Source organism: Oryx dammah, unplaced genomic scaffold, assembly GCF_014754425.2.
Source record: "Oryx dammah isolate SB20612 unplaced genomic scaffold, SCBI_Odam_1.1 HiC_scaffold_22, whole genome shotgun sequence".
NCBI lineage: Eukaryota > Metazoa > Chordata > Mammalia > Artiodactyla > Bovidae > Oryx > Oryx dammah.
Window position 1 is genome coordinate 40712357 of NW_024070206.1, and position 25161 is coordinate 40737517.

The following is a 25161-nucleotide window of genomic DNA, read 5'->3' on the forward strand; positions in this document are numbered from 1 at the left end:
TCCGTGAGTCAGCGCACCCGGGGCCTGCCGGACCGGCCCGGAGAGGCGCCGCCCCTCGGCGGGGACGCGGTGCCTCTGGAGGGCCGGGAGGCGCGGCCCGGGCGCGGCGGGGCGGAGTCCGCGCGGGCTGGCCCGGGCGCTTCCCGGCCGCTGCCAGCCTGGACGGCGCGGCGGGCAGGCCTGGGTCATGGCTGGCGGGGCCGCGCATCCGGGAGCCGAGCTGCTCGCCTTTGCGCGGTTCCTGGACTCGAGCCTGCAGCCTCTCGTCTACGGGTACGGCCGGGGCAGCCTGCTCGAGCTCCGGGCGCGCGAGTTCGGGCGCCTGGCAGGTGAGACCGGCGGGGGGAACCTATGCGGGGCTGGTGGAGGACACACGGTTTCTAGAACCAATGTGGGGGAGGGGGAGCTTTTGCTCCCGGTGGGAGCGGAGTTACCCCACTGGCGTCGCATCTTGAATCGAAAGACCTGGAGGGATGTGTCCACGCGCCCTCCTCGTGGACGCGGCTCGCTTGGGTCCTACCTGCAACCCCAAGGCTTGCTGATCCTTGGCCTTTGCCACCTGTCTCTGCCCTCTGGGAACAAGACTGAGGATTCTTTTGGCCTTTGCTTGCCCGAGAGACTCCCGGCTCTAAAAGTCCAGGCTCTAAAAGTCCAACTGGAGCCAGGGTTGCAAAATGCAGGAATGTCCGGCAGCTGTGACTGTTCGTCTGCTCGCCCGGGGGCGGGAGCGGTGCCCGCGAGGCCAGCGCGCGGGGTGGGGACCGCGACTCTGCGGGCGCGCGGGGTGGGGACCGATGGGCTGCGCTCCAGACTCTGGGTTGCCTCGCAGCAACTTTTCTTTTCGAAGTCTCATTTTTTTTTCTCACTCGTGTAGGTAAAACAATGCCTCGGAAGTGCAGCTCGGTGGGGGATCTGAAGAATTAGCAAACCGTGCAATTTGAACTTTTAAGTACAGGACGAAATTGTATATTGGACGTGAGGACCGGGATCACATCGTGCCTTGGAGTTCCGCAAGGCGGAACAGGCACTTTAAATTGGAAGTCAAGCTCCATGTGGCCCGCGGTCCTTCCAGCCCATTGCTGCAGGGCGGGAGGGGACCACTCGCACTGGGCCGGGACTCATCCTTTTGCCGGGGACCTTGTATGAGGGGCGTCGCCAAGCGTTAGAACGGCGTGCTGGTTGAACTGGGAGGGATAAAGGGTAAGGGGCAGGACGTGGCGCCGGACACCGGGATTTGAGGTGCACTTATTCTGGGCTTCCCTGGTGGCTCAGACGGTAAAAAATCTGCGTGCAATGCAGGAGACGGGAGTTTGATCCCTGGGTCGGGAAGATTCCCTGGAGAAGGAAATGGCTACCCGCTCTAGTATTCTTGCCTGGAGAATTCCATGGACAGAGGAGCCCGGTGGGCTACAGTCCATGGGATCGCAAAGAGTAGGACTTAACAGCATCTAACACTTTGCCGTTTTTCACTTTATTCTGTCTTGGTGAACAGAGTCACTTTCCAGCTTGTGACAGAAGGGCAGCCAGGATGTATGTTTCGTTAATCAGCTCTTTGCCTCATTTTCTCATGTTTTGGAAAGTGATGCTTTTTTCCCCTCTCTTTTGGGAGCTTTAAGGGCTGTGGTCCAGTCTGTACTTACCTGGAGAGGCTCAAGGAGGAGACAGGGCCCTCTGGCCGTCTCTCTTCTCTCCCTGATCTTCCCAGTCCCGCATTCATCTGCTGGAGACAGTTCCCCTTGACACTCCCCATCTCCTTCTCCTTCTCTGAATTTTTTTGGTTATGGAAACTTCCCACCCACAGAAATAGAGACAGCTATAGAATAAACACCCCACAAGTGCAGAGGAAGTGAGAAAGGTGTCCCATTCTTTTGAAGCAAATCCCAGAGGCTGTTATTGTTCAGTCCCTAATTATTTTAGCATCCCTCCTCCTTAATCCCCTGGTCCCCTCCAGCTGTGATCTCTTACACCCATCATTAGCTGACCCCTCCGCCATTAGCTGACCCCTCCGCTCAACATCGCCTGGGAGAGTGGGAAGTAGGTGTCTCTCTGTTTCATTCTTGTGTCTCAGCGAACAGCACGCTTTTCCTCAGGGTAAAATTTAGCTGTGATAGGATCCCAGGCTGGCCTTAAGTGCCACTCTAACATCTACTCTATTTGTGGTAGTGTTTTGTGATTATCTGTCATCTACTTGCTACAATTTCCCAACATTTCCCAACATTATGATTGTGGTAGACATTTGAGGACTAACTCACCCTTCCCATCATTGGGAGTCTTGGAAAATATCCCCCCTTTTTTCACATGGAAACAAATGAACTAGCAAGAGGGCAGGGAAAATTAAACCAGAATAACTCAAGATTCCTCCTCTTCTTCCTTCCCCTGACCCCTATCCACATCCCCTCAGAGTTTTCCTGCAGGTTGGAGAATTTGTCTGGTTAAGTGGTTTGCTCTGGATAATTAAATGCTTAACCTTTAAGTGCTGAAATATTTCCCAACTCATTGGATGGGAACATCCTTGTTTTCGTGAAGGGAGCTTGTTGATTCCACAGATGTGGTTCAAATGGTTCTTAAAGCCTCTGGGTGCTGATTGATGGCCATTCACCTTATGTGGAACCGAGAACTGAAGTTACACTAGCCAGAGCAGACCCTGGGATTTCCTTTCTTGAAGACCTAATGCCAGCTAGTTTAGGGGTCTTTTGCCTGTTTCTTTTAATAATAATGGCAGTGCACTGAAGCTCTCCCTAATGATGGGTGGACAACAGCCTTTCTTTTGGTGTGGTATTAACTGCTGCCATTTATGTTTTGTATGCCTTTCCAGTGCTTGACTATGTTTATATGTATGTGTACATGTTGTGTTTTTTTTTTCACATGGTTGAGCCATAACATTTCTTACCACCTGACATAATTTACATTTATTTATCGTCTTTCTTTGTCACTGGCATACGGCTTCTATTTTTGTCTGTTGTTATCTTCCCAGCACTTAGAACAGTGCCTGAAAGAGTAAGTGCCCCAAAATATTTCTTGAATATGAAAACACTCAATAAACTAGGAATAAAAGGAAGTTTAATCAACCAGATAAAGACTATCTACAAAAAAACCCACGGCTAACCTCATACTTAAAGGTGAAAGAACGAAAATTTTACCCTTGAGATTAGGAACAAGGCAAGGAAACCTGTTCTTACAACTTCTATTCAATGTAGTCCTAGAAGTTCTAGCCAGGAAAGCTAGGCAAGAAAATGAAATAAAAACCATCCAGATTGAAAAGGAAGAAGTAAAACATCTCTACTTGATGAGAGTGTAATCTTGTATACAGAAAATCCTAAAAAAATCCACACACAAAACAGTTCAGTTTAGTCGCTCAGTCGTCTCCGACTCTTGGTAACCCCATGAATCGCAGCACGCTAGGCCTCCCTGTCCATCACTAACTCCTGGAGTTCACTCAAACTCACGTCCATCGAGTCGGTGACGCCATCCAGCCATCTCATTCTCGGTCGTCCCCTTCTCCTCCTGCCCCCAATCCCTCCCAGCATCAGAGTCTTTTCCAATGAGTCCACTCTTCGAATGAGGTGGCCAAAGTACTGGACTTTCAGCTTTAGCATTATTCCTTCCAAAGAAATCCCAGGGCTGATCTCCTTTAGAATGGACTGGTTGGATCTCCTTGCAGTCCAAGGGACTCTCAAGAGTCTTCTCCAGCACCACAGTTCAAGAGCATCAATTCTTCGGCGCTCAGCTTTCTTCACAGCCCAACTCTCACATCCATACATGACCACTGGAAAAACCATAGCCTTGACTAGATGGACCTTTGTTGGCAAAGTAATGTCTCTGCTTTTGCAAATGCTATCTATGTTGGTCATAACTTTCCTTCCAAGGAGTAAGCGTCTTTTAATTTCATGGTTGCAATCACCATCTGCAGTGATTTTGGAGCCCCCAAAAATAAAGTCTGACACTGTTTCTGCATCTATTTGCCATGAATTGATGGGACCAGATGCCATGATCTTCGTTTTCTGAATGTTGAGCCTTAAGTCAACTTTTTCACTCTCCTCTTTCACTTTCATCAAGAGGCCTTTTAGTTCCTCTTCACTTTCTGCCATAAGGGTGGTGTCATCTGCATATCTGAGGTTATTGATATTTCTCCTGGCAATCTTGATTCCAGCTTGTACTTCTTCCAGCCCAGCGTTTCTCATGATGTACTCTGCATAGAAGTTAAATAAGCAGGGTGACAGTATATACCCTTGATGTACTCCTTTTCCTATTTGGAACCAGTCTATTGTTCCATGACCAGTTCTAACTGTTGCCTCCTGACCTGCAACAAAACAGTTAGAACTAAAAAACAAGTTCAGCAAAGTTGTAGTATAGATCAATATACAAACATCAATTCAATTTCTATACAGTATCAATGAACACTACGCTAGTGAAATCAAGAAAACAATTCCCAAAGCCTCAAAAAAAAAAATACTCAGGAATAAATTTATCAAAAGAAATACAGAACTATAAAACATTGGAATAAAAGAAGACCTAAATAAATGGAAAGACATCTTACATTCATGGATTGGAAGACTTACTGTTGTTAAGATGTCACTACTCCTCAAATTGACCTGAGACTTAATGCAATTTCTATCAAAATCCCAGGTATTTTTCTTTTGACAAGTTGATCCTAAAATTTATATAGAAATGCAAATGATCCAGAATACCCAAGGCAATCTTGAAAAAGAACAAAGTTGAAGGGTTTACACGTCCATAAAAGGAAAGGTAAGTAAGATTTATATAAAGTTACAATAATCAAGACAGTGTGGTATTGGCGTAAAGATAGACAGATAGACCAATGAAGTAGAATTGTGAGTTGAGAAATAAACCTGTACATTTATGGTCAATTTATCTTCATCAGGATGTGAAGACTATCCAATAGGAGAAAAAAGAATATCTTAAATGGTGTATCCACACACCAAAGACTGAAGTTGGACCCCTCTTCAACACTGTATTTAAAAATTAACTCAAAATGGATCAAAGACCTAAATATAAGAGCTAAAAGTATAAAACCCTTAGAAGAAAGCGTAAGTATAAATCATTAGGACCTTGGATTAGGCAATGTTTTCTTATGACACCAAAATTACAAACAATAAAAATAGACAAATTGTACTTCATCAAAATTAAAAACATTTTTTTTCAATGAATACCATCAAGAAAGTGAAAGAACAACTAACCAGGGAGAAAACATATGTCCACACAAAAGTTTGTACACACATGTTCATATCAGCATTATTTATGATAGGCAAAAATAGAACCAAATATTCACCAGTAGATGAGTAGTTAAACAAAATATGTGGCATTCCATAAAATGGAATACTATTCAGTCATAAAAAAGGAATGAAGTTCTGATACATGCTACAATATGGATGCCCCTTGAAATTGTTATGCTAAATGAAAGAAGCCAGGCACAAAAGCCCACATGTTGTATGATTCCATTTATATGGGAAGTCCAGAATAGGTAAATCTATGCTGTGCTCTGCTTAGTCACTCAGTAATGTCTGACTCTTTGTGACCCCATGACTATAGCCCGCCAGGGGGTTACAGTCTAAGCGGCTTCTCTAGGCAAGAATACTAGAGTGGGTTGCCATGCCCTCCTCCAGGGGATTTTCCCAGCCCAGGGATTGAATCCAGGTCTCCTACATTGCAGGCAGATTCTTTACCCTTTGAGCCTATAGAGGCAGAAAATAGATTGGTGATTGCCAGGGCTAGGGCTGGGTGGATTTAGGGAGTGAGTAGTAATGGCTGTGGGGGTCTCTTTTTGGGGTGAATGAAATGTTCTAAAATTAGATAGTGGCCATGGTTGCACAACTATATGAATATACTAAATTGTAAATTTTTAAAGGACAAATTTTATGGTATGTGAATTAATCTCAGTAAAGCCATTATAAAATAAATGAAAAATTTATTCTGCACAAAGCAAAAATATTTATTAAGTACATGAAATAATGAATGAATCTATTCACATGTATGTTCTTGAAAACATGTCGTGGAGTTTGTACTTACAAATTGCCAGATGGAAGTATTCAAGTTCTTTATTTTAAATACATAGACAGTGCTGCACTGAGTGTCCTCACTGACAGGCCATTTCATCCATCTTCAATTTAGCAGATAGATTTCAGGAAGATGAATTGCTAGGTCAAGGGGAGTTTGCATTTTGAAAGAATAAGTGATACTGCTAAGTTGCTGTTCATAAAGAAGTGGTACCAGTTTTCCCTCCTACAGCCATGTCCCATTGGGCCTGTTTGCCCACACCTCACCCACACAGTGAGTTATCCAACCTTTTGATCTGGGGCAGTCTGATTGGTAAGGCCCGATATCTTGCTGTCATCTAAATTTGCCTGTCTCTGTCTGGGGGAGAGACTGGAAAGGTCACCTCCATTCCCAGGCATCTCTGAAGCCTTCAGAGCTGTTAAAAGGTTGAGGACTGTGGAAGTCACTGTGGGAAAGCAGAATCAGGGCTGGACAGCCACGGAGGCTGCACGGAAACTCCAGAATAGGGTGTGAGTCATAGTGTGAAATAGCTTTGCCATCCTGAATCAGGGACGTCTGCTAGGATCCTCCTCCTCCCCTGCGGGCTGCTTCTCCAGGTTCAGAAGAGACCTGGTTCGTCAGGAAGGCTCTCAGGGCCCTAAGGGTTGTTAAGTGCTGAAGTGCAGTTCTTCCATTGCTCATGACTTTACTTGGATTAAGAATCACACATCGACAAGAGAGGGTTGGGGAGCGGAGAAGGACTGGCAGTTTGAGATTAGCAGGTGTAAACTGGCTTCCCAGGTGGTGCTAGTGGTAAAGAACCTGCCTGCCAATGCAGGAGACCTAAGAGACTCGCGTTTGATCCCTGGGTCAGGAAAATCCCCTGGAGGAGGGCACGGCGACCCACTCCAGTATTCTTGCCTGGAGACTCCCATGGACAGGAGAGGCTGGTGGGCTACAGTCCATAGGGTTGCATAGAGTCAGACAAGACTGAAGCAATTTAGCACTCATGCACAAACTATTATATATAGGATGGATAACAGCAAGAGATCAAACTGGTCAATCCTAAAGGAGATCAGTCCTGAATATTCATTGGAAGGACTGATGCTGAAGCTGAAACTCTAATACTCTGGCCACCTGATGTGAAGAACTGACTTGTTGGAAAAGACTATGATGCTGGAAAAGATTGAACTCAGGAGGAGAAGGGGACAACACAGGATGAGATGGTTGGATGGCATCACCGGCTCAACGGACATGAGTTTGAGCAAGCTCTGGGAGTTGGTGATGGACAGGGAAACTTGGTGTGCTGCAGCCCATGGGGTCACAAAGAGTTGGACACAACTGAGTGACTGAACTGAACTGAAACAGCAAGAGCCCACTGTGTAAGACAGAGAACTATATTCAGTATCCTGTGATAAACCCTAATGGAAAAGAATATGAAAAGAATATTAAAAAAGAAGAAGCACATGTCAAGAGGCTGGGAGAGTCAGTGACCTGTTATGTCTAAACATATCAAATGGGTACTGGCCAGGTTCACACAAAGCAGATCTAGATAAAGTGAGTGAAATACCTCTGAAAATAATCGCAGCTTTATGTTGTATTTTCTTTCAGGAACTGTCTATCTTGACCATGCAGGAACCACGTTGTTCCCCCAGAGCCAGATTACAAGCTTCATGAAAGACCTCATGGAAAATGTTTATGGTAAAGAAAAACACAGCATAACTGATTTTTTGCATTGAATTTCAGCCAACTATCGGGTTGTCCAAAAAGTTCATTCGGGTTTTTCTGTCCAACCCCGAATGAACTTTCAGGCCAACCCGATACATTCAGCTGATATGTCTATTGCCTAATAAAATGTCAGATGGACAGGTGGGGACAGTGCTGAATACACAGCGCTGAGCAAGCCCCTTGTGAGAGGGGGTCAGGCAAGCACCTGGGGTCAGTGTTATAGCACATGTGCTGCTGGGCAGGAGACACTGGTTCAAGGATACGCGGGCAACCTCCAGAAGAAGGGGTCGGTGTCAGGGAGGAGGCCTGGGGTACGAAGGTGCTGCGTTTGGTGGTGGGGTGGCCCTGTGGGACCAGCGCAGTGCAGACAACGGGGAACACGCACTCATTCACTCCATCAGTGTTTATCAAACCGCCCTGGGGTTGGGAGCATAGTGCTCTAATGGGAACAAAGTAAATACATTCCCTGCCTTCATGAACTGCGGTCTAGGAGAGACAAGACCTCAATCAAGTGATTCCAAATAAACGTAAAAAAAAAAAAAAGAAAAACTAAAGTAGTGTAACACAGAAATAAAGTAAATTATTAACGGTGTGAAGGGCTGTGACCCAAAGACCCTAGTGCTGGGGGGCTCTGTATGTGCAGAGTGACGGTGAGTCGGCAGTGTGGCTATCAGGGAAAGCTTCTGCAGGAGGGGGCAGATGCTGGAGGAGGAGCAGGAATTCACTTGGAAAAGAGGAGGAGAGGGCATTTCAGGCAGAAGCAGCAGCGTGTGCCAGGACCCTGCGGTGGTTTTAGGAACCAGCCCCCAAACAGGGAGGGGAGGAGAGCCGTGGAGATGTGAACAGAGCTGGGTAGGTGCGGTATTCAGTTCACTTCTTCCACCTGGTGGGGGTGTGGGATCTACAAAACAGCTCGAAGGACATGGCCCAGAATCTATCCTATAGCCCGTGAGGAGGAACTTTGTTTAATGGCTCAACTATTATTATTTTGTCTTGCTTGACTGTTTTCCTGTCTTTCTGCACTTTTTCACTTCTCTGATTAAATTTACTCTTTGGAACTCAGAGAGGCTGGATCATACAGTATTTTTTTTTCTTTGCTTAACTTTTTGAGAAACTGAAGGAGAGGGAATTGGAGGAACACACCAGGAGAAACCATAAGTAGTGACCCTGCGGCTTTGTCTTGTAATCTTCCAGGTAACCCTCACAGCCAGAACATCAGCAGCAAGCTCACCCATGACACGGTGGAACAGGTGCGGTTCAGGTGAGCAAATCGGGGTGCCCGCCTGCATGGGTGCCTGTGGGTGGATGGAGTTCCTACCAGATGCCCACGTCCCACAGAGGTGCTGAGTTGGTTTTGGGAAGACCATGTTCAGCTAAATGGCCACACACGCACGCTGCTAACCACTGGGTCAGAGGTCAGGAAGGTAAGCGTGAGCAGGTGCAGAGCGAGAGCAGGTGCCATCACGAGTACAGGCAGGCACCTCTGAGGTATCCAAGCTGTTGTGTGTGGCTCAACCATTCCTGGGGGTCAGAGTGACAAGGAGTGACCCTAGTTCCTAAGTCTTATTTTCGAGGAGAAGAAAAGTGCTTTCAATGTTTTTTTTCCTTTACGTATTTCAGATTTAGACATCTTGTTTTTTCCATTTCTCCCCTCCCTTTTACTAATATTTGCACATAACAAATTTTGCAAATAATTTAGGTGCTACCTAAAGATACTTGACTGAACACAATTTCAAATTATTTCCTACTTGAAAATGACACCTTTTGCTATAGGGTTGCCTGTGTTAAAACCAACGTGAAACAAGTTGATGACTTAGAACTTATGACAGAGCCAGACACTAAACCAAGAAGTGGTGTTTTCAGCTGAGTTTAAGGTAGTTGTGGATTTTGTCTTATCCACTTGGGGGTGGGGATTTGGGAGGCTGGGTAATTTTGCCAGTTTCCTCTTTGCATCTCTTCCCACAGCTTCCTCTGCCCCTGACCTCACTTCACCATTATGGCAAAGCCTATCTGGTGTTTTTTGTTTTTTGTTTTTTCCCTAGCTATTAAGATAGAGAGGGGGGTTCCTTGGTGGCCCAGTGGCAAAGAATCTGCCTACAGTGCAGGAGACACAGAAAATGTGGGTTTGATCCCTGGGTTGGGAAGATTCTTCTGGGGGAGGAAATGGCAACTCACTCCAGTATTCTTGCCTGGAAGATTCCATAGACAGAAGAGCCTGGTGGGCTACAGTCCATGGGAGTCTCAAAGAGTCGGCACGACTGAGTGAGTGAGCACTCACACATACACACAGACGGTGGAGAGACGTCTTATTAAGTAGAAATACAGCTGCCTGTGAGCATTTAACGCGGCCCGAGACCGCGGTGTGGCCTGATGCTGTGCTTCTTGCAGGATCCTGGCGCACTTCCACACCTCCCCGGAGGACTACACGGTGATCTTCACCTCCGGGAGCACGGCTGCTCTTAAGCTGGTGGCAGAGGCTTTCCCGTGGGTGTCCCCAGGCCCAGAGGGCAGCGGCAGCTGCTTCTGTTACCTCACCGACAGCCACACGTCCGTGGTGGGCATGAGGAAAGTCACTGCAGCCAGGAACGTCACTTCCATCCCGGTCAGGCCAGAGGACATGTGGTCGGCCAAGAGACAGGACGCGGCTGCGGCCGGGGACCCCGCCGGCCAGCCTCCGCATCTCTTCTGCTACCCGGCTCAGAGTAACTTTTCCGGAACCAGATACCCGCTGTCCTGGATAGGCGAGGTCAAGTCCGGGCGGAGGCGCCCAGCGAGCCGGCCTGGGCAGTGGTTCGTGCTGCTGGACGCGGCCGCCTTCGTGGGCACCTCGCCCCTGGACCTGTCGGTGCACCAGGCCGACTTTGTCCCCCTCTCCTTCTATAAGATCTTTGGCTTCCCCACCGGCCTGGGCGCTCTGCTGGTGAATAACCGTTCGGCTGCTCTGCTGAGGAAAACCTACTTCGGAGGAGGCACGGCCGCTGCGTACCTCGCGGGAGACGACTTCTACGTCCCGAGAGAGTCGGTGGCTGAGAGGTAACCTGGTGATGGGAGCGGACGCTGAGCGTCAGCATGGTGCGGGCCTGGCGCCTGCCACCTGTAGGACTGTGCAGAGGAGGCGGGGTTGGCTGGAGCTTCCACAGCAGGCCTGTGAAGCCCATGTGTGGGCCTCTCCACAGTTGTGGGGGAGCAAGGGCTTGTTGGGAAGGGCTGTGAGCGGAAGACATGAAGCCCTTCCAGGGGTAAGGAGGGTCGGCACCAGGCCTTTGCCCACAGCCCTGACGTGAGGGGAAGCTACTGAAGCAGTGAGGTTTTTAAATTATAATTTTTATTTTTCAATTATGAAAGTATGATAACTCGGGCTTCCCCAGTGGTTCAGTGGCAAAGAAGCTGCCTGCAAGACATGAGATGTGGGTTCAGTCCCTGGGTCAGGAAGATTCCCTGGAGAAGGAAATGGCAACCCACTCCAGCATGCTTGCCTGTGAAATGCCATGGACAGACACGATAACACAATAATAAGAGACTTGGAAATATAGAACAAAGTTACATGTAGTTCCACTATATATTGCTATTATTTTTCTAGGTAGATAAATTAAGATTTTTTTAAGTTGGAGTTTCAATATCAAACTCTCAAAAATTAAATAGAATGGATATACAGGAAAGTAGAAGGATATAGAAGACCTGAAAAGCACTATGAATCAATTCAACAAGCACAGCAACCCACTCCAGTATTCTCGCCTGGAGAATCCCTTGGACAGAGGTGCCTGGCGGGGTACAGTCCATAGGGTCACAAAGAGTTGGACACGGCTGAAGCGACTTAGCACACAGGCATACGATTTTTGCACAGCAGTAGGATACAAATTCTACTCAAGTTCCCATAGACTGTAAACTTGGAGATACTGGAACATATCCAGGGACATAAAACAAGGTGCTGAAGCAGCGATTTAAGAATTTGGTACCATTTGGCACATGTGTTGACAGCACGGCTGTATTTCAGCAGCTAGAATCAGCTCAGCTTGGTATCTGGTCAGCAGGAGGAGTTGGTCAAATGAGAGGCCACCAGATTCAGGAGTGCTGCTAAGAGCAGTCTCTATGAGCACCCCCGACCCCGGGGGGCGGTTACCAGGGATGTTTGAGGGCTTGCAGCTCCTTGGCTGGGTTTGGTGGTCTATGTGTCTTTCTCAGGGTGCAGGGGGAGGTGGAGTGGGTGGTGTCCAGGAATCTCCCAGATGGCAATGTCTGGGGCATGAAGATTGAAGGTATGAGCGGGTGGAAATGGCAGCCGATCCAGGCTTCTTCGGGGGCCAACAGCGGGTGGTGGCCAGGTACCATGAGGTGGGGCCAGGACCTGGTCTCTGTGCTGGGGCCTGAGAAGGCTTCAGGGCCTGAATGGGAGGGGGGTTTACATTCCCCACAGACCCAGGTCAGACTGGAGGGTCCTGCCTCAGCAGTAGGGTCATAACCAGAGTGTAGGTCTCGGAGCTGGACTGCTGGGAGGTCGCTCCACTGCCACCAGCTGTGGGAATCGGGGCCTGTGATTTGACCTCTGCCCCTCATGTTTGTCCTGTAAAGTGCGTCTCTTAGAGGATACAGTTCTTTAGCACTAATATAGGTTAAAGCACCAAGACTGAGTTGGCATCAATACGTTATGAAGCTATTCGATGTCTCTTATTTAGAACTTCTCCATAGACAGGCAGTTCTAAAAACAGGAATGCTAATGTAAAACCTCTTGAATCCAAGTGTGATAATATACCGTGTAATGTAACCAAGTGAGAAAAGAATGACAGGCACGCCATGTAAATTAAAGGCAGAACAAAATAACAACCGAAATTTTATTAAGCCAATAGGGGCACCTGAAGGTGAGGAGGAACAGGGCTGCTCACTCCAGGCGGGGCATGGGTGTGGGTGGGCTGCCTCTTACAGTCTGGGTGAATTGCCTTCTAGCAGGTGCTGCACCAAGATTCCCAGATAGCTGAATGTATTTATTTACCATTAGAAGTCTCATTGGGGAGTTTCCCTGGTGGTCCTCTGGTTAGGACTTGGTACTTTCACTCTGGTGGCCCTGGTTCAATCCCTGGTCAAGGGACTAAGATCCTGCAAGCCATGTGGTCAAAAAAAAAAAGTCTCATTTTTTCCTTCTAAGCCTAGATTAGCATGCACGAGATTTAATACCCAATCCAAATGTTTTTTGAGCATGTACCTGGACCATGCTCTTTTAACAAAATATTTATTTGTTTGCTTGGCTGCACCAGGTCTTAGTTGCACCATGTGAACTCTTAGTTGCAGCATGTGGGATTTTAGCTCCCTGACCAGGGGTAGAACCTGGATTCCCTGCATTGGGAGTGTGGAGTCTTAGCCATTGGACCACCAGGGAAGTCCCATGTTCTTAATCTTTTTCTATTTCATAACCCAATGAAAACAACTTTTGTTGGAAACATAAACCTCCCTTTTCTCCTGAGTCTATTAGTTTTTGATCAATAAGTATTTATTATTGATCAATTAATAGCTGAAGTCATTATTGCCTAATCATGTTTAATTCATTAAAGACTCATATGGTCAATTAATTATCAATTGATTCATTGTTAATTTTGTATGTTTATTAAGTACCATTTGTTTTATAAAAAATTTGCATTGTGGTAATGATATTTTGAGCAACTCTTATCCCTAGAGTATTAAAATACAAAGCATGATATTTCCATTGAAAGCTTCAACTTGCATAACACTGCTATTTGTCACCACTTCCCTGGTAGCTCAGCTGGTAAAGAATCTGCCTGCAATGCAGGAGACCCTGGTTCAATTCCTGGGTTGGGAAGATCTCCTGGAGAAGGGAACGGCAACCCACTCTAGTATTCTTGCCTGGAGAATTCCGTGAACAGAGGAGCCTGGCAGGCCCCAGTCCATGGGATGCTTGCTGGAAACTCCTTGCTGTCCCCAGCCTTCCCCTCGCTAATGCAGCAGCCAGGGGCATCTAATCAAAGCCCAGGCCCCATCCAGTCACTCTCCCTGCTCAGAGCCCTCCAACCACTCATCTGACCCAGGGTGAAGTTCTCTGACTTGCCCTCTGAGCGCTTCCAGGCCCACTGATCTTCTTGCTGTTCCAACTCTACCTGCTCGGGGCCTATGCTGCACCCCTCCTTGGAATGCTGTTTCTCTTTGAAACTGTGAACTTAGCTTCAAAACTGAGCAGTTTTCCTTGCTCCCTTACTTTCACTCTGCCTCTGCTTGAGTGATCTTCCTTGGAGAGGACCTGCCCTGACCGTCTCATCTAAAGGAGCTGCCAGCCAGTGCACTTGTCACCCCTGGCTTGTGCTTATTTGGCTACCCTGTGTGTTTGCTGTTTGTCGTTCCTTATTTCAGTGCCCTTAGAAGGATGGAAGCCCTCTGAAGGCAGGAATCCTACTTGTCATGTTCATCACTGTATCCTTAGCAACCAGAACAGTGCCTGGCATGTGGTCCGTGGACAATAAAGATTTGATGAGGATTTTGTCTAAATGAACCATTAAAAAATGTAAATATAGTGAACAGCTTGGTAACAGGAAGTTTATTGAGAGCCTTCTAATAACTGTAGTCCTGTAGACTTTGGAATGATAGACTCTTGTTAAGAACTTTGTGGCTACACAGTGGATCTTACTGAATCAATGCTCTGTCAAGGGGTGCTGTCTTGGGTTCAAGGGCAGCTTTGTAAGAGCCACAGAACTTGAGGTTTTGTCAAGTCTGAAGTCTTCCGAGGTCCTGACTATCTTTCAGGGCCTCTCATCATCACTACCAGACGTAAGCTGCAGAACAGGTCAAGGCCAGAGGTAGCCTGCGTGTCTTGGTGTGACAGCCGTCTGTCTCGAGGCGGGAGGGGAGACAGCGTATAAGGCAGCAGAGGCAAAGTCTCCATAGACTGGAGGTGCAAAGCCCTGGTGTCACATACATGAAGTGCACATGGAGGCTTTGGTCACAGCTTGACCTTGTCCCTCTCCCCACTGTTGCAGGTTTGAAGATGGCACCATCTCCTTCCTTGATGTGATAGCACTAAAACATGGATTTGATGCCCTAGAGCGCCTCACAGGTCAGTGGACATCTTTTTTTCTTTTTGATTCTACCAGATCTTGGTTGTGGCACGTGGGATCTTTAGTTACGGCATGTTAACGCTTAGTTGCAGCACGCAGGATCTAGTTCCCAGACCAGGGATTGAACCCAGGCCCCCTGCACTGGGAGTGTGAAGTCTTAGCCACTGGACCACAGAGAAGTCCCCTCAATGGACATCTCTATGCATGTGGCGTTTGCTCCTGTTGCCCATGTCCTTGAAGGGAGCCCTGGCACGGATGGGATCCAGATGAGGAGAGAGTCTGTGCGAGAGAGAAGCACCCGGCAGCTCTGCACTGATGCAGGTGGAGCTGATTCTGAACAACTTCCAGAAATGATTGTGCAGCAAGAGCGAAAGACTGGGCCTTCCTCTCTCTCTCTCTCTCTTTTTTTGGTGGGTTAAAAGAATGTTTTAAGAGTAGAGACTTTCCAAATCCTGAGATTAGTAACCTCATAGAAGCAGAGGAGCCATCCTTGGTCCCTGCTTACAGATCCTGGGAACTTATAAAGCTCTTAGTTCGCTGGGTCTTCCCACGGGGGAACTTTGTGATGAGCCCACTTTGCCCACAAAGGAGCTTATACTCAGAGAGATTAGATGCCTTCCCCAGGGCCAGGGAACCTGGGAGGGCTAGGGTTTAAACCCAGGCAATCCTGATGCCTCACCCGAGTCCCCAGATGTGGTCTCTGCTGCTGGCCTTTGCAATGGCACATGCTTTCTTTCCTGACAAGAGCTTGGGGTGCGTGAGCAGGTGGGGGCATTCCCCATAGTCTGACACACAGATGGGTGCACATCCAGTCTTCTGGGATTGACACGGGGTACAGGCTGGAAGAAGCTCTGTCTGGTGAGCCGGGCCTCCGCCCTCCTGCTATGCTCCTGTCGCTCCTTTCAGAGGCTGAGCTTCCAGGATGGGGCAGCACTGCTTGTCCCGTCCAGATGGGGATGGAGTTGTGGTGAACCAGGGGCTTGGCATGGTAGTTAGGCAGCCCTTTCTCTCTCTGTCTCTCTCTCGTCAAAATAACGTAACCCTTAGGTCCTCAGCCTAATCCCAGCACTGCAAACATACAGGACTTGTGGAAGGGTCGTCCTGACAGTAATGCAGGCTGGTGAGTGGGCATCACCCAGACAAACTGGAGACCGTGAAAACAGACATTGAGACACAGGCACTTTTTCAAGGAAAGATGCTAACAAGGTGTCCGAACCACAAGTGACAGAGTCTGACAGGGCTGGGGTACCTCTGAAAGCAAGTTGACAGTGTCACCTCCACAATAAGGCAGACCCTGATTTTTCCTTACTTAATTGCTCTTTTGTAGAAAAAATTGTGGTGAAATCTATGTAATATAAATGGCGCTGGTTTAGCCATTTTAAAGTGTATATAGTTCAGTATACATTAAGTGTATTCACACTATAGAGCAGTCATTACCACTGTCCATGTCCAGGACTTTTTAATCATCCCAAACTTAAAAAACAATATCTCCCCAATTTCCCCTCTCCAACCCATAGTATGTCTATTCTTTCTATTTCTATGAATTTGCCTATTTTAGGCACCATACATAAAAGAGATAGTACAATATTTGTCCTTTTGTGTCTGGCTTATTTTACTTAGCATAATGTTTTCAGAGTTTACCCATGGTAAAACAAGTATTCTTAGCTGCTTTGTATAGTATTAAACACTCACAATTTGTATGATTTAAACACTTACCAAAAAAACAGCAAAACAGAAGTATGTTTGAAGACAAAATTATACATTTTTGCAGTCTGTTACAAAAGGGTCTCAATTAGCTGAATGCTTAAGTAACATTTGTTTTTTTATTTTGAAAAGGAAGATGACAGCAGTGCCTATGGGAAAATTCCACAGAAGCAGTAGTGGTAAACTGTCATTCAGTACCGATGACCTAAACATTTACTGTATGGGTAGTACCATACTCTGTTTACAAGTAGAGTAAGTTCCCTACATGTGAGCCTTCAAACTGCAAACTTTCAAAGATTTGAACATGCATTCTCGTGTCTAGTCACCTAAGTTAGTTCACGTGTCTGGCGTATATTTTCATGTGCGTGCATCCTCTACAGGTGGTTGTACTTTTGTGTACCTTACTGTATAATATGGTATAGAGTGTGATGGTACAGTGTCTTTATTTCAAGACCAGGATGTCTGGAGACAGACGTAAAAGCAGCAGTGGTGTAGCTGGCACTACTGTCCTTTTCAAGGTGCTGTACTGTAAGATTAAAATGTTTTCTTTTTGTGTCTGTTTTTCATCTATTACTTATATGAAAAGTATTAAAAACCTATGCAGGTACAGTACTATATAGCCGATCGTAGGCTACCTTTGTTGGACGTATGAACAAATTGGACTTACAAACTCACTCCCGGAAAACTCATTTGTATGTAGAGTACTTATTGTGTGTAAAATCATTAATATGAGGTCCAAGTTTGCCAGTTATAATGATCTCATTTTCTTAAAACTGAGACTGAATTTTCCATCATGTTCATGCTTCCCTTTCACCCCCGTTCGCTGCTCTAAGGTGGGATGGAGAGCATCCGGCAGCACACGTTTACCCTGGCTCAGTACACCTACGCTGCCTTGTCTTCCCTGCGGTACCCCAACGGAGCCCCTGTCGTGCAGATTTACAGTGACTCTGAGTTCAGCAGCCCGGAGGTGCAGGGTCCGGTCATCAGCTTCAACGTGCTTGATGATCACGGGAACATCATTGGTTATTCCCAGGTGGGTTTTTCTTTTCATCCTGCTAACCTGTTCATATCAGCGTCACTCTTGTCTGGAATTCTGTAGCCCTGAAATTTGAGGACAAGGCCTCTGGGCCCTTTGCAGTAGTCATGAGGAATCCTGTGTCCTGTTGGAGAGGCCACTGGTCCCTCCTTAGAAGCTCTGTACTCCCATTGACATGCAGTTCTAACAAGCATGGGCTATTTAGTTCTTCAGCCTACTTTATTCAGCCACAGGTGGTCAATTTCAAATGGGAAGAGAGAGACCAAGTCTCTGATGTCAGTGGCAGGGGACAGCTGACAGCTTGCCAGCAAGGGAAGACACCCTAACATAGTGTAGGCAGAGCAACCTGTCTGAGGTCATTTCGCATACCAGCAGCTTGGTAGCCCCACCATTACATTAGACCGTGTCGCAGTGGCACACAAAATCCTGGGCCTCTTACCACCGTTTGTTTGCATGTTGCTTGGAACTCATCACTCTTTTTTTATGACAAGTAGAAATGATGTCCTTAGTAGCACAAAAGCCCTTATTTTCTGCTGTAGTTCATTATACTAAGTTCAAAGTATTTGGTAGGCTGGTTATAAAATAGTTTCTGCAGATATACCCTTTGTATGCATTTTCTCAAGAAAACACTGCAGGTAGTGGTTTTCAGGTTGGGAACTGCTTGGATCCCTGTGATACTGAATAAGCTGGTCACTGCCCAGTACATTAAAAAACCTAGAGTCACACTGAACACCCAGACATGGCAGTGGGTGATCACCAGATGGGCTGTGACAGATTGGGCCTGGGGAGCCCGAGGCCCTTCCCAGAGCCCAGGTTTCTAGAACTGCTGTGAGGATTGATTTGATCATCACATCAGTTTGGAAGATGCTGCTTATCATCCCTTGAAAGCCACTCTTTCCATACACCTATGTTAAATCCAGAGTTTCTCAGATGGAATTCATTTCTCAAGGAATCCTGTCCCTGCCTCCCATGAACTTTCTTTTTTCAAGGAAAAAAAAATTGTTTTTTTGGAAGATCCGTAAACTTTCTGAGGACAAACTTAAGAACTGTTTTCTGGAAGAAATGTTGATTCTCACTGGTGTCCAGGGACCAACACTCTACAATCGTTAGTTGTCTCTTGGGTGAGTTGATTGTGAAGATATTGCCCCCCCCCCCACCCCTCACTTACACAGCAGCAGAAGCAGCCCAGCGTCATTCAGAAGCAGGCAATTTTAAATGCTTTTGAGGGGTGGTGTAAAACACATTGGGGCCAAAGGTTTGCCTTCTCAAATACGTTTTTCTGGGTAATTGGTACAATAAGTTTCCTTCTTGAATCTAAAATAAGTGTATTTTTGAGGGGTGTGGAGGAGGGCAGGCTGATGACTCTGAAATGTGCTGTGGCAAGCATAATGCTGAACTCAGGCTGGGCTGCTCATCACTTAAAAGTCGCGGGGGCAAGTGTCAGTAGAAAGGAAAGCTATTGAGTCAGAAAAGCCGAAATCTAGGGAGATGGTGGACTCATGCCTGGAAAGTAACTCCAAAGATTTGGCTCAGTCATGACAATTTTTAGCAGGAAAATGGGGGAAAAAAACAAGTTAATCATTAAGGTAAGAGGTCAGGTTCTTTGTCATTTCTCATCGTGTGTAGACCCACTGATGTCTCCTGACCTTCTTTTGGAGACTGTCTGGCCTGTGTGGTCCACCTGCAGATTTGCCAAGGGGAGCTGGGGGTATAGACTCAGTCGTTCTTTAATTATGTAATTCTTCATTCTTACTCCTTTTAATCCTGAAAAGGGATCAAGTGGTTAGGCCAGGCATTGTGTACATTCAGTAGAGCGTAAGTCAGGAGTTAAGTTAAATGTTACCTCATGATCCCATTTTTATAATTAAGGTCTGAGGAAAACAGAGATGAGCAAATCAAAGAGGGGCAAAAGAGCTGCTTACAAATTCCCACTCTCAGGGATCATTCCACACCTATGGGAATAGGGATGAAAGTCTGTCTTCTGTAACTGTTTCACACTGAGGAAGGATGTCTCAGTCTTAGAGTGAAAGATGTCCACGTGGGTCTGAGGCACCTCTTTGCTGACCATTTTAGTTGCCGGCTTACCTATGTGGGCAGAGCAAGCTACAGTTATTCTAATGCCGACAAAGGTATAGATTATTATGAGCAGCAGTGTTAATACCATTCTTTCATCAAACACTGAGTCTGTGACTGTCCTACTTGTTGACTGCTCGAGCCTGGTCTTCTGTGACTCTTGGAGGCCTGGGAGATTTCAGTTTTTCTGCAAACAAGAGGCAGGGGACATAGAGGAGCCTTTGTACTTGGGTTGGGGTAGGGAATCAGTTCCAGGCAGAATGGTGAAAGAATCACCCATTTGCCCAGAGAAGCAAAGAGGAAGATCTCCCCAAGAAGAGGGAGCTTCCCATCTTGGTGTCCACCTGACTTCACTGGGACCCTCATTCCCTGAGGTCTCACACAGGGGTTTCTCCCTTGTGCGTCTATAGAGGAAGCTCATCCCATGAGTGGAGGTCTTGGCTGGGGCATGGCCAGCTGTGTCAGCTCAGGAGAATCCTGGGTTTGCCTGGTCTTTGTCACATGTGGGAATTCCACAGAGATTTGGAGGGTCTCTGGAAACATTACATGGCATCAAGGCTGGGTCTGGTTGTCTCTTTTTCAGGGGATTTGTGAAGGAATTGAGCCTTCTGTGAGAAGCTTTTGGGTACCTGTTTTTGATATCCAGGCTTCCTCATTTCAGTGATGCCTCATTGGATGGCATCAGTGACTCATGGACATGAGTTTGAGCAAGCTCTAGGAGCTGGTAATGGACAGGGAAGCCTGGCATGCTGCAATTCATAGGGTCGCAGAGAGTCAGACATGACTGAGCGACTGAACAAACACAGGCACCTCCTCATTTCATTTTCCCCTCTGGCGGAAGTCAGTCTACCCAGTTTTTAAGTGGGTGGGTTCAGAGTCAGGCTGCCTTGCACTGGCTCTCTGAGCTTGGGTGAGGTAATGTAAGCTCCCCAAGTTTCTGTGAAATGAGATAAGAATGTACCCTGATGACAGTTTGTCATGAGGATTGAATGAGATACAATATATAGCTCCTTAGTGTCAGGCTGGCATGAAGCAAGTGTCCCATTGTACTGTGAATATAGCTCTCATCCTGTTCCAGCAGCATCTCCTTCACCTGGCTGGGCACTGGCCAAGCCTCTGTGGGATTCCAAAGGTCTCAGGATGAGAAAAGATGAAGTTGTGATGAGAAAGTAGAATGAAGGGCAACTGTGACCAAAACAGCCTCTTCCACCCACATGCTCTTCTAGGTGGGGTCCCTGTCTTTCCCCCCGAACCTTGGCGGGTCTGTGACTCACTCTTATTTAACGGCATGCCTCCAAAGGTAACACTGCTTGGCTTTGGAGGCTAGGCCAGAAAAGCCCGTGCAGCGTCAGCATTGCTTCCTGGGGCATTCACTTTTGCAGCCTCAAGTTACTGTGGAAAGTTACTGGGGCATGGCCAGCTGCGTCATGCCCCTTCCTCCTACTGTGGAAGGAGGTGTACCCTCAGCGGCCATGCTGTGAGGAAGCCAGAAGCAAGCATGTTGGTGACTGTCCTGGTTTGAGCTAGGCCAGACCCGTCTTTGAGAAAATGAACCTCGAGGGAATTCTAACCCCAGGCATGTCACTCCCAGCCTTCTAGTCTTGCCAAATGAGATTGGCCATCTCTGGGCCCTTTCTGAATATCTGACCCCCTGTAGCCATGAGCACAATACAATGGTTGTTGTTTTATGCCATAATGCCTGGGTGGCTCATTTTGTGGCTGTGATGGCTGAAATAGTGCATATCTGGGAGAGGGGTGAGCGTAGGGGACTTATAATTCAGCTTGGCGGGAGCTGGGGTCAGGGAGGGAGGCGCTTTCCTAGGGGCTGTCCCTTGAGTGGAGGTCACCTGACCCTGGAGGTGGAGTTGGCCAGACCCAGTGGGGCCGCCAGGCCTCACCACAGAGAGCAGGGAATCCCTGGGTTTCATCAGCAGAAATGGCTTCTTCGCACTCTGACAGTCCAGGGGCGATGGCTAAAGTGCTGACAGTGTGGTCTCCACAAAGGCGTGTGCGAGGCACCGCTGTTGTGCCCGCCCAGCAGGGCGGCAGGCGGACCCTGTGCCTGATGACCTGTGTCTGCAGCCACAGGACTCTGGCCACCCCGCACGCTCTTCCCAGGAAGGAAAGTCTCCAAGCCTTCCCTAGCCGGGCCGTTGTGTTTGTTTCCTCAAATGCAATTAGAGGACTTCCCTGAGTTTAGCCTGAGTCACCAGGGCTAAGGACCCTCACTGGGCCCCCAGGCCTTTGGGGGAATGGAATCCTGAACCCACAAACAGAGGAACTGGCACAAACATCCCTCGTGCCAGCTCACCTTTGAGCCTTGTGAGCAAGAATCACCTGTCCAGCTTCCAGAGGAGAGGAAAAAGACTTGGAACTTCTGGATTGAATTGCAGTTCTGTGATTGAACCCAAAGTCTAGGGTATTATGAAAAGCAAATCGGTAACATGTGGTGTCAACAGTAATGTATGCAGTCTGGTCTGGGAGCCGAGGCAGGGCTCCTGTGAGTGGTGGCTCTGCTAAGGCCTGCTCTGGGATCAGGGCAGGTGGTCCTGGTCTGTCCTGCCTAAGGACACTGAGGAGCTGCCCCACGTCCCAGCCACACTCAGATTTTATTCTTGTGAATCTCACTTGAAACCTATGGGGTCTTTTTAAAAAAAATTAATTCCTTAAAATTCTTTTTTTTAACAAGTGATATCAAATTGATGTATAACATTGTATTCGTTTTAGGTGTACAACACAGTAATTCTATACATGTATACACTGGGAAATGATTTCTACAAGTTTAGTTAACATCTATCACCACACATAGTTATAAAAATTTTTTTTCTTGTGATGACAACTAAGATTTACTTTCTTAGCAACTTTCAAGTATAAAATACATGATTGTTAACTATAGTCACCATGCTATATGTTATAACCCCAGGACTTATTTATCTGTACAAGTTTGTATCTTTTGACCACCTTCACCACACCCTACCCTCCCTTGCCCCTTGCAACCACCAATCTGTTCTCAGAATTTTCATTTGGTTCCATGTGTGTGATCATACAGTGTTTGTCTTTGTCTGACTTACGTCTTCGCATATTTCGTTATGACTGAGCAAAATGCCCTCAAGGGCCATCCTTGTCACAAATGACAGGATTTCCTTTTTTTATAGCTGAACAATATTTCACTGTGTGTTTAAATACATCACATTTTCTTTATCCATTAATCCTTTGATGGATGCTTAAATTGTTTTCATGCCGGCAGTAAACATGGGGGTACAGATCTCTTTTCAAAACAATGATTCCATTTCCTTCAGGTAAATATAGCAATTAGTTCTACTTTAAATTTTTTGAAGGATTCCTACAGTTTTCCATAGTTGCTGTGGCCATTCCCACCAACAGGTTTCCCTTTTCTCCATGTCCTCCCCAACTCTTGTTATTTGCTGTCTTTCTGATGATAGCCTTTCTAACAGGTGTGACATTACATGCTAGATACTAGATATTTGAGAGGTGGTATCTTATTTTAGTTTTAACTTAGATTTCGCTAATGACTAGTGATGTTGAGCATGTGTTCATGCACCTGTTGGCATTTGTATGTCTTCTTTGGAAAAATGTCTATACAGATTTTCAGCTCATTTAAGAAATCAGATTATTTTAAATGTGAGTTCTCAACTTGGAATTTGGTGTAATAATTTTTCACTTTTCGCAGGCATATATCTATTACCCAACTGGATAAGCTTTAATTATCAGTAATATTTTATAAAATGTATTTAGAAAACCCACGATGGATCATAGCACTTTAAGGAAAAATTCTGAGCTCATATTTTCATTTTACTGTTAGGAAAGAGAGACCCAAATATGGAACCTGAAACTCTTTTCAGTCCAGGCAGTCAGAGTAAAACTGGACACTCCTAACCCTAGTTCTGTGTCATATTAAACCCATAGGTGGATAAAATGGCCAGCCTTCACAACATCCATGTGCGAACCGGCTGCTTCTGTAATACTGGGGCCTGCCAGAGGCACCTGGGGATAAGCGATGAGATGGTGAAGAAGCATCTTCAGGTTGGTACTGGACCCTGTGGCCTGAACACTGGCCAGCAAGACCCAATGCTAATGCCTCATCTTCACCAGAAGCTGGACCTGTGTCTGGAGTAGGGGCTAGTCTTCGGGTTCATTTCTCTGAGCCCACCCTGTGAATGTGCAAAGAAAAAAGGGTCAACAAAATTAGAAAATGCTTCAAGATAGTGAGTCCATGCCAGGCAAAAATTTGAGTTTGAGGGCAAAAATTTAAAGGTAGTAGAGGACCCCCCCTTTTTTTTTTTAAATTCAGAAGATGACTTTTAACAGGGGACAAGCCAATATGAAAATGTGTCATACATGCAGAGGGTCCTTAATTAGTTTTCAGTCCTGCCAGAGTGAAATCTGCAAGCTAAGAAGTCGCTCATCCTTTGGCAGAGTGAGGAGAGGAACTTTTCCAGCAGGTATTCCGCATTTCTCAGGTCCCCACCCTTCCTGCCGGGGCTTCCCTGGTGGCGCAGAGGGTAAAGCATCTGCCTCCAATGTTGGAGACCCGGGTTCGATCCCTGGGTCGGGAAGACCCCCTGGAGAAGGAAGTGGCAACCCACTCCAGTATTCTTGCCTGGAGAATCCCATGGACAGAGGAGCCTGGTAGGCTACAGTCCACGGGGTCGCAAAGAGTCGGACACGACTGAGCGACTTCACTTTCTTTCACCCTTCCTGCGACTTCCCTGAGGTGAGGTTTGTCACTTCAAGGTACATTTTATTTTGAACCATTTCATAAGACTAGTTCGAGTGGCAAAAAGCCTTATTTATATCAAAATAGTTTATAAATTGTTTCTTTTGGCTGCCACTAAGTAATGAATATATTAGATCCCAACCAACCATGAGCTGTGTTCTGCTTAAAAAGAGAGAGGGAGTCTTAGAACACAGATGAAGGCAATTCCAGGTATGATATTGAACCTGAGGAATGCCGTGGACCCATCTCTTTGGGTATCTGACTTGGGTTCAGCTCTGGGGAGGTAGGCCGCTGGAGCAGTGATCAGTGCCAGGCAGCGGGGCTTGGAGAGGCTTGGAGACTTCTTGCTTTTCTTTCCCCACCTCCCGGCCAGGCACTTAGTGCGGCCTTTGGCTTTCATTATGGGCTTGGGCCAGTCGTTCCTTGGGGCAGCATCTCTGTCTTGCCCTTTTGTCAAAAGGCAGCTGCAAAGGATACAGGCCTCCCTTTGATCCTGAGAGAGTCTAAAAGGCATGGCCAGCAAGCTCTCCTCTCCTTTCAGCCCTGGGTAGACCAAGGAGCTGACCCATCTGTGCTTCTGAAACTTCAGTCTGTCTTTTGCTGCCGCTGTGGGTCAGCATTGTGTATATGGCTCTGGTAAATGCTTTACATGAACAATTGCTTTTAAACTTTAAAAAAATTTATTTATTTATTTATATTGAAATATAGTTGATTTACAATGTGGTGTCTTTTAAACTTTTTAGTGGCCCAATGGGATTGGTATAGATCCCTACTCACAGTGAGCCACATGATGCCGGACGGGGAGTCAGGGCCCTGGGTTTGTGGAACTATGC

General features: G+C 46.7%; 1 protein-coding gene across 1 annotated transcript in view; it reads left to right on the forward strand.

Moving 5' to 3' along the window:
* The first annotated feature begins 137 nt into the window (after nt 1–137).
* The window catches only part of MOCOS (molybdenum cofactor sulfurase), a 58390-nt gene continuing 33366 nt past the window's right edge, over nt 138–25161 (forward strand). The window contains exons 1-7 of the mRNA XM_040264874.1: nt 138–329; nt 7606–7695; nt 8917–8983; nt 10111–10755; nt 14700–14776; nt 17315–17514; nt 23518–23634. Of these exons, the coding sequence (XP_040120808.1) occupies nt 188–329; nt 7606–7695; nt 8917–8983; nt 10111–10755; nt 14700–14776; nt 17315–17514; nt 23518–23634 (1338 nt within the window). The 5' untranslated portion in view covers nt 138–187. The remainder of the gene's footprint in view (nt 330–7605; nt 7696–8916; nt 8984–10110; nt 10756–14699; nt 14777–17314; nt 17515–23517; nt 23635–25161) is intronic.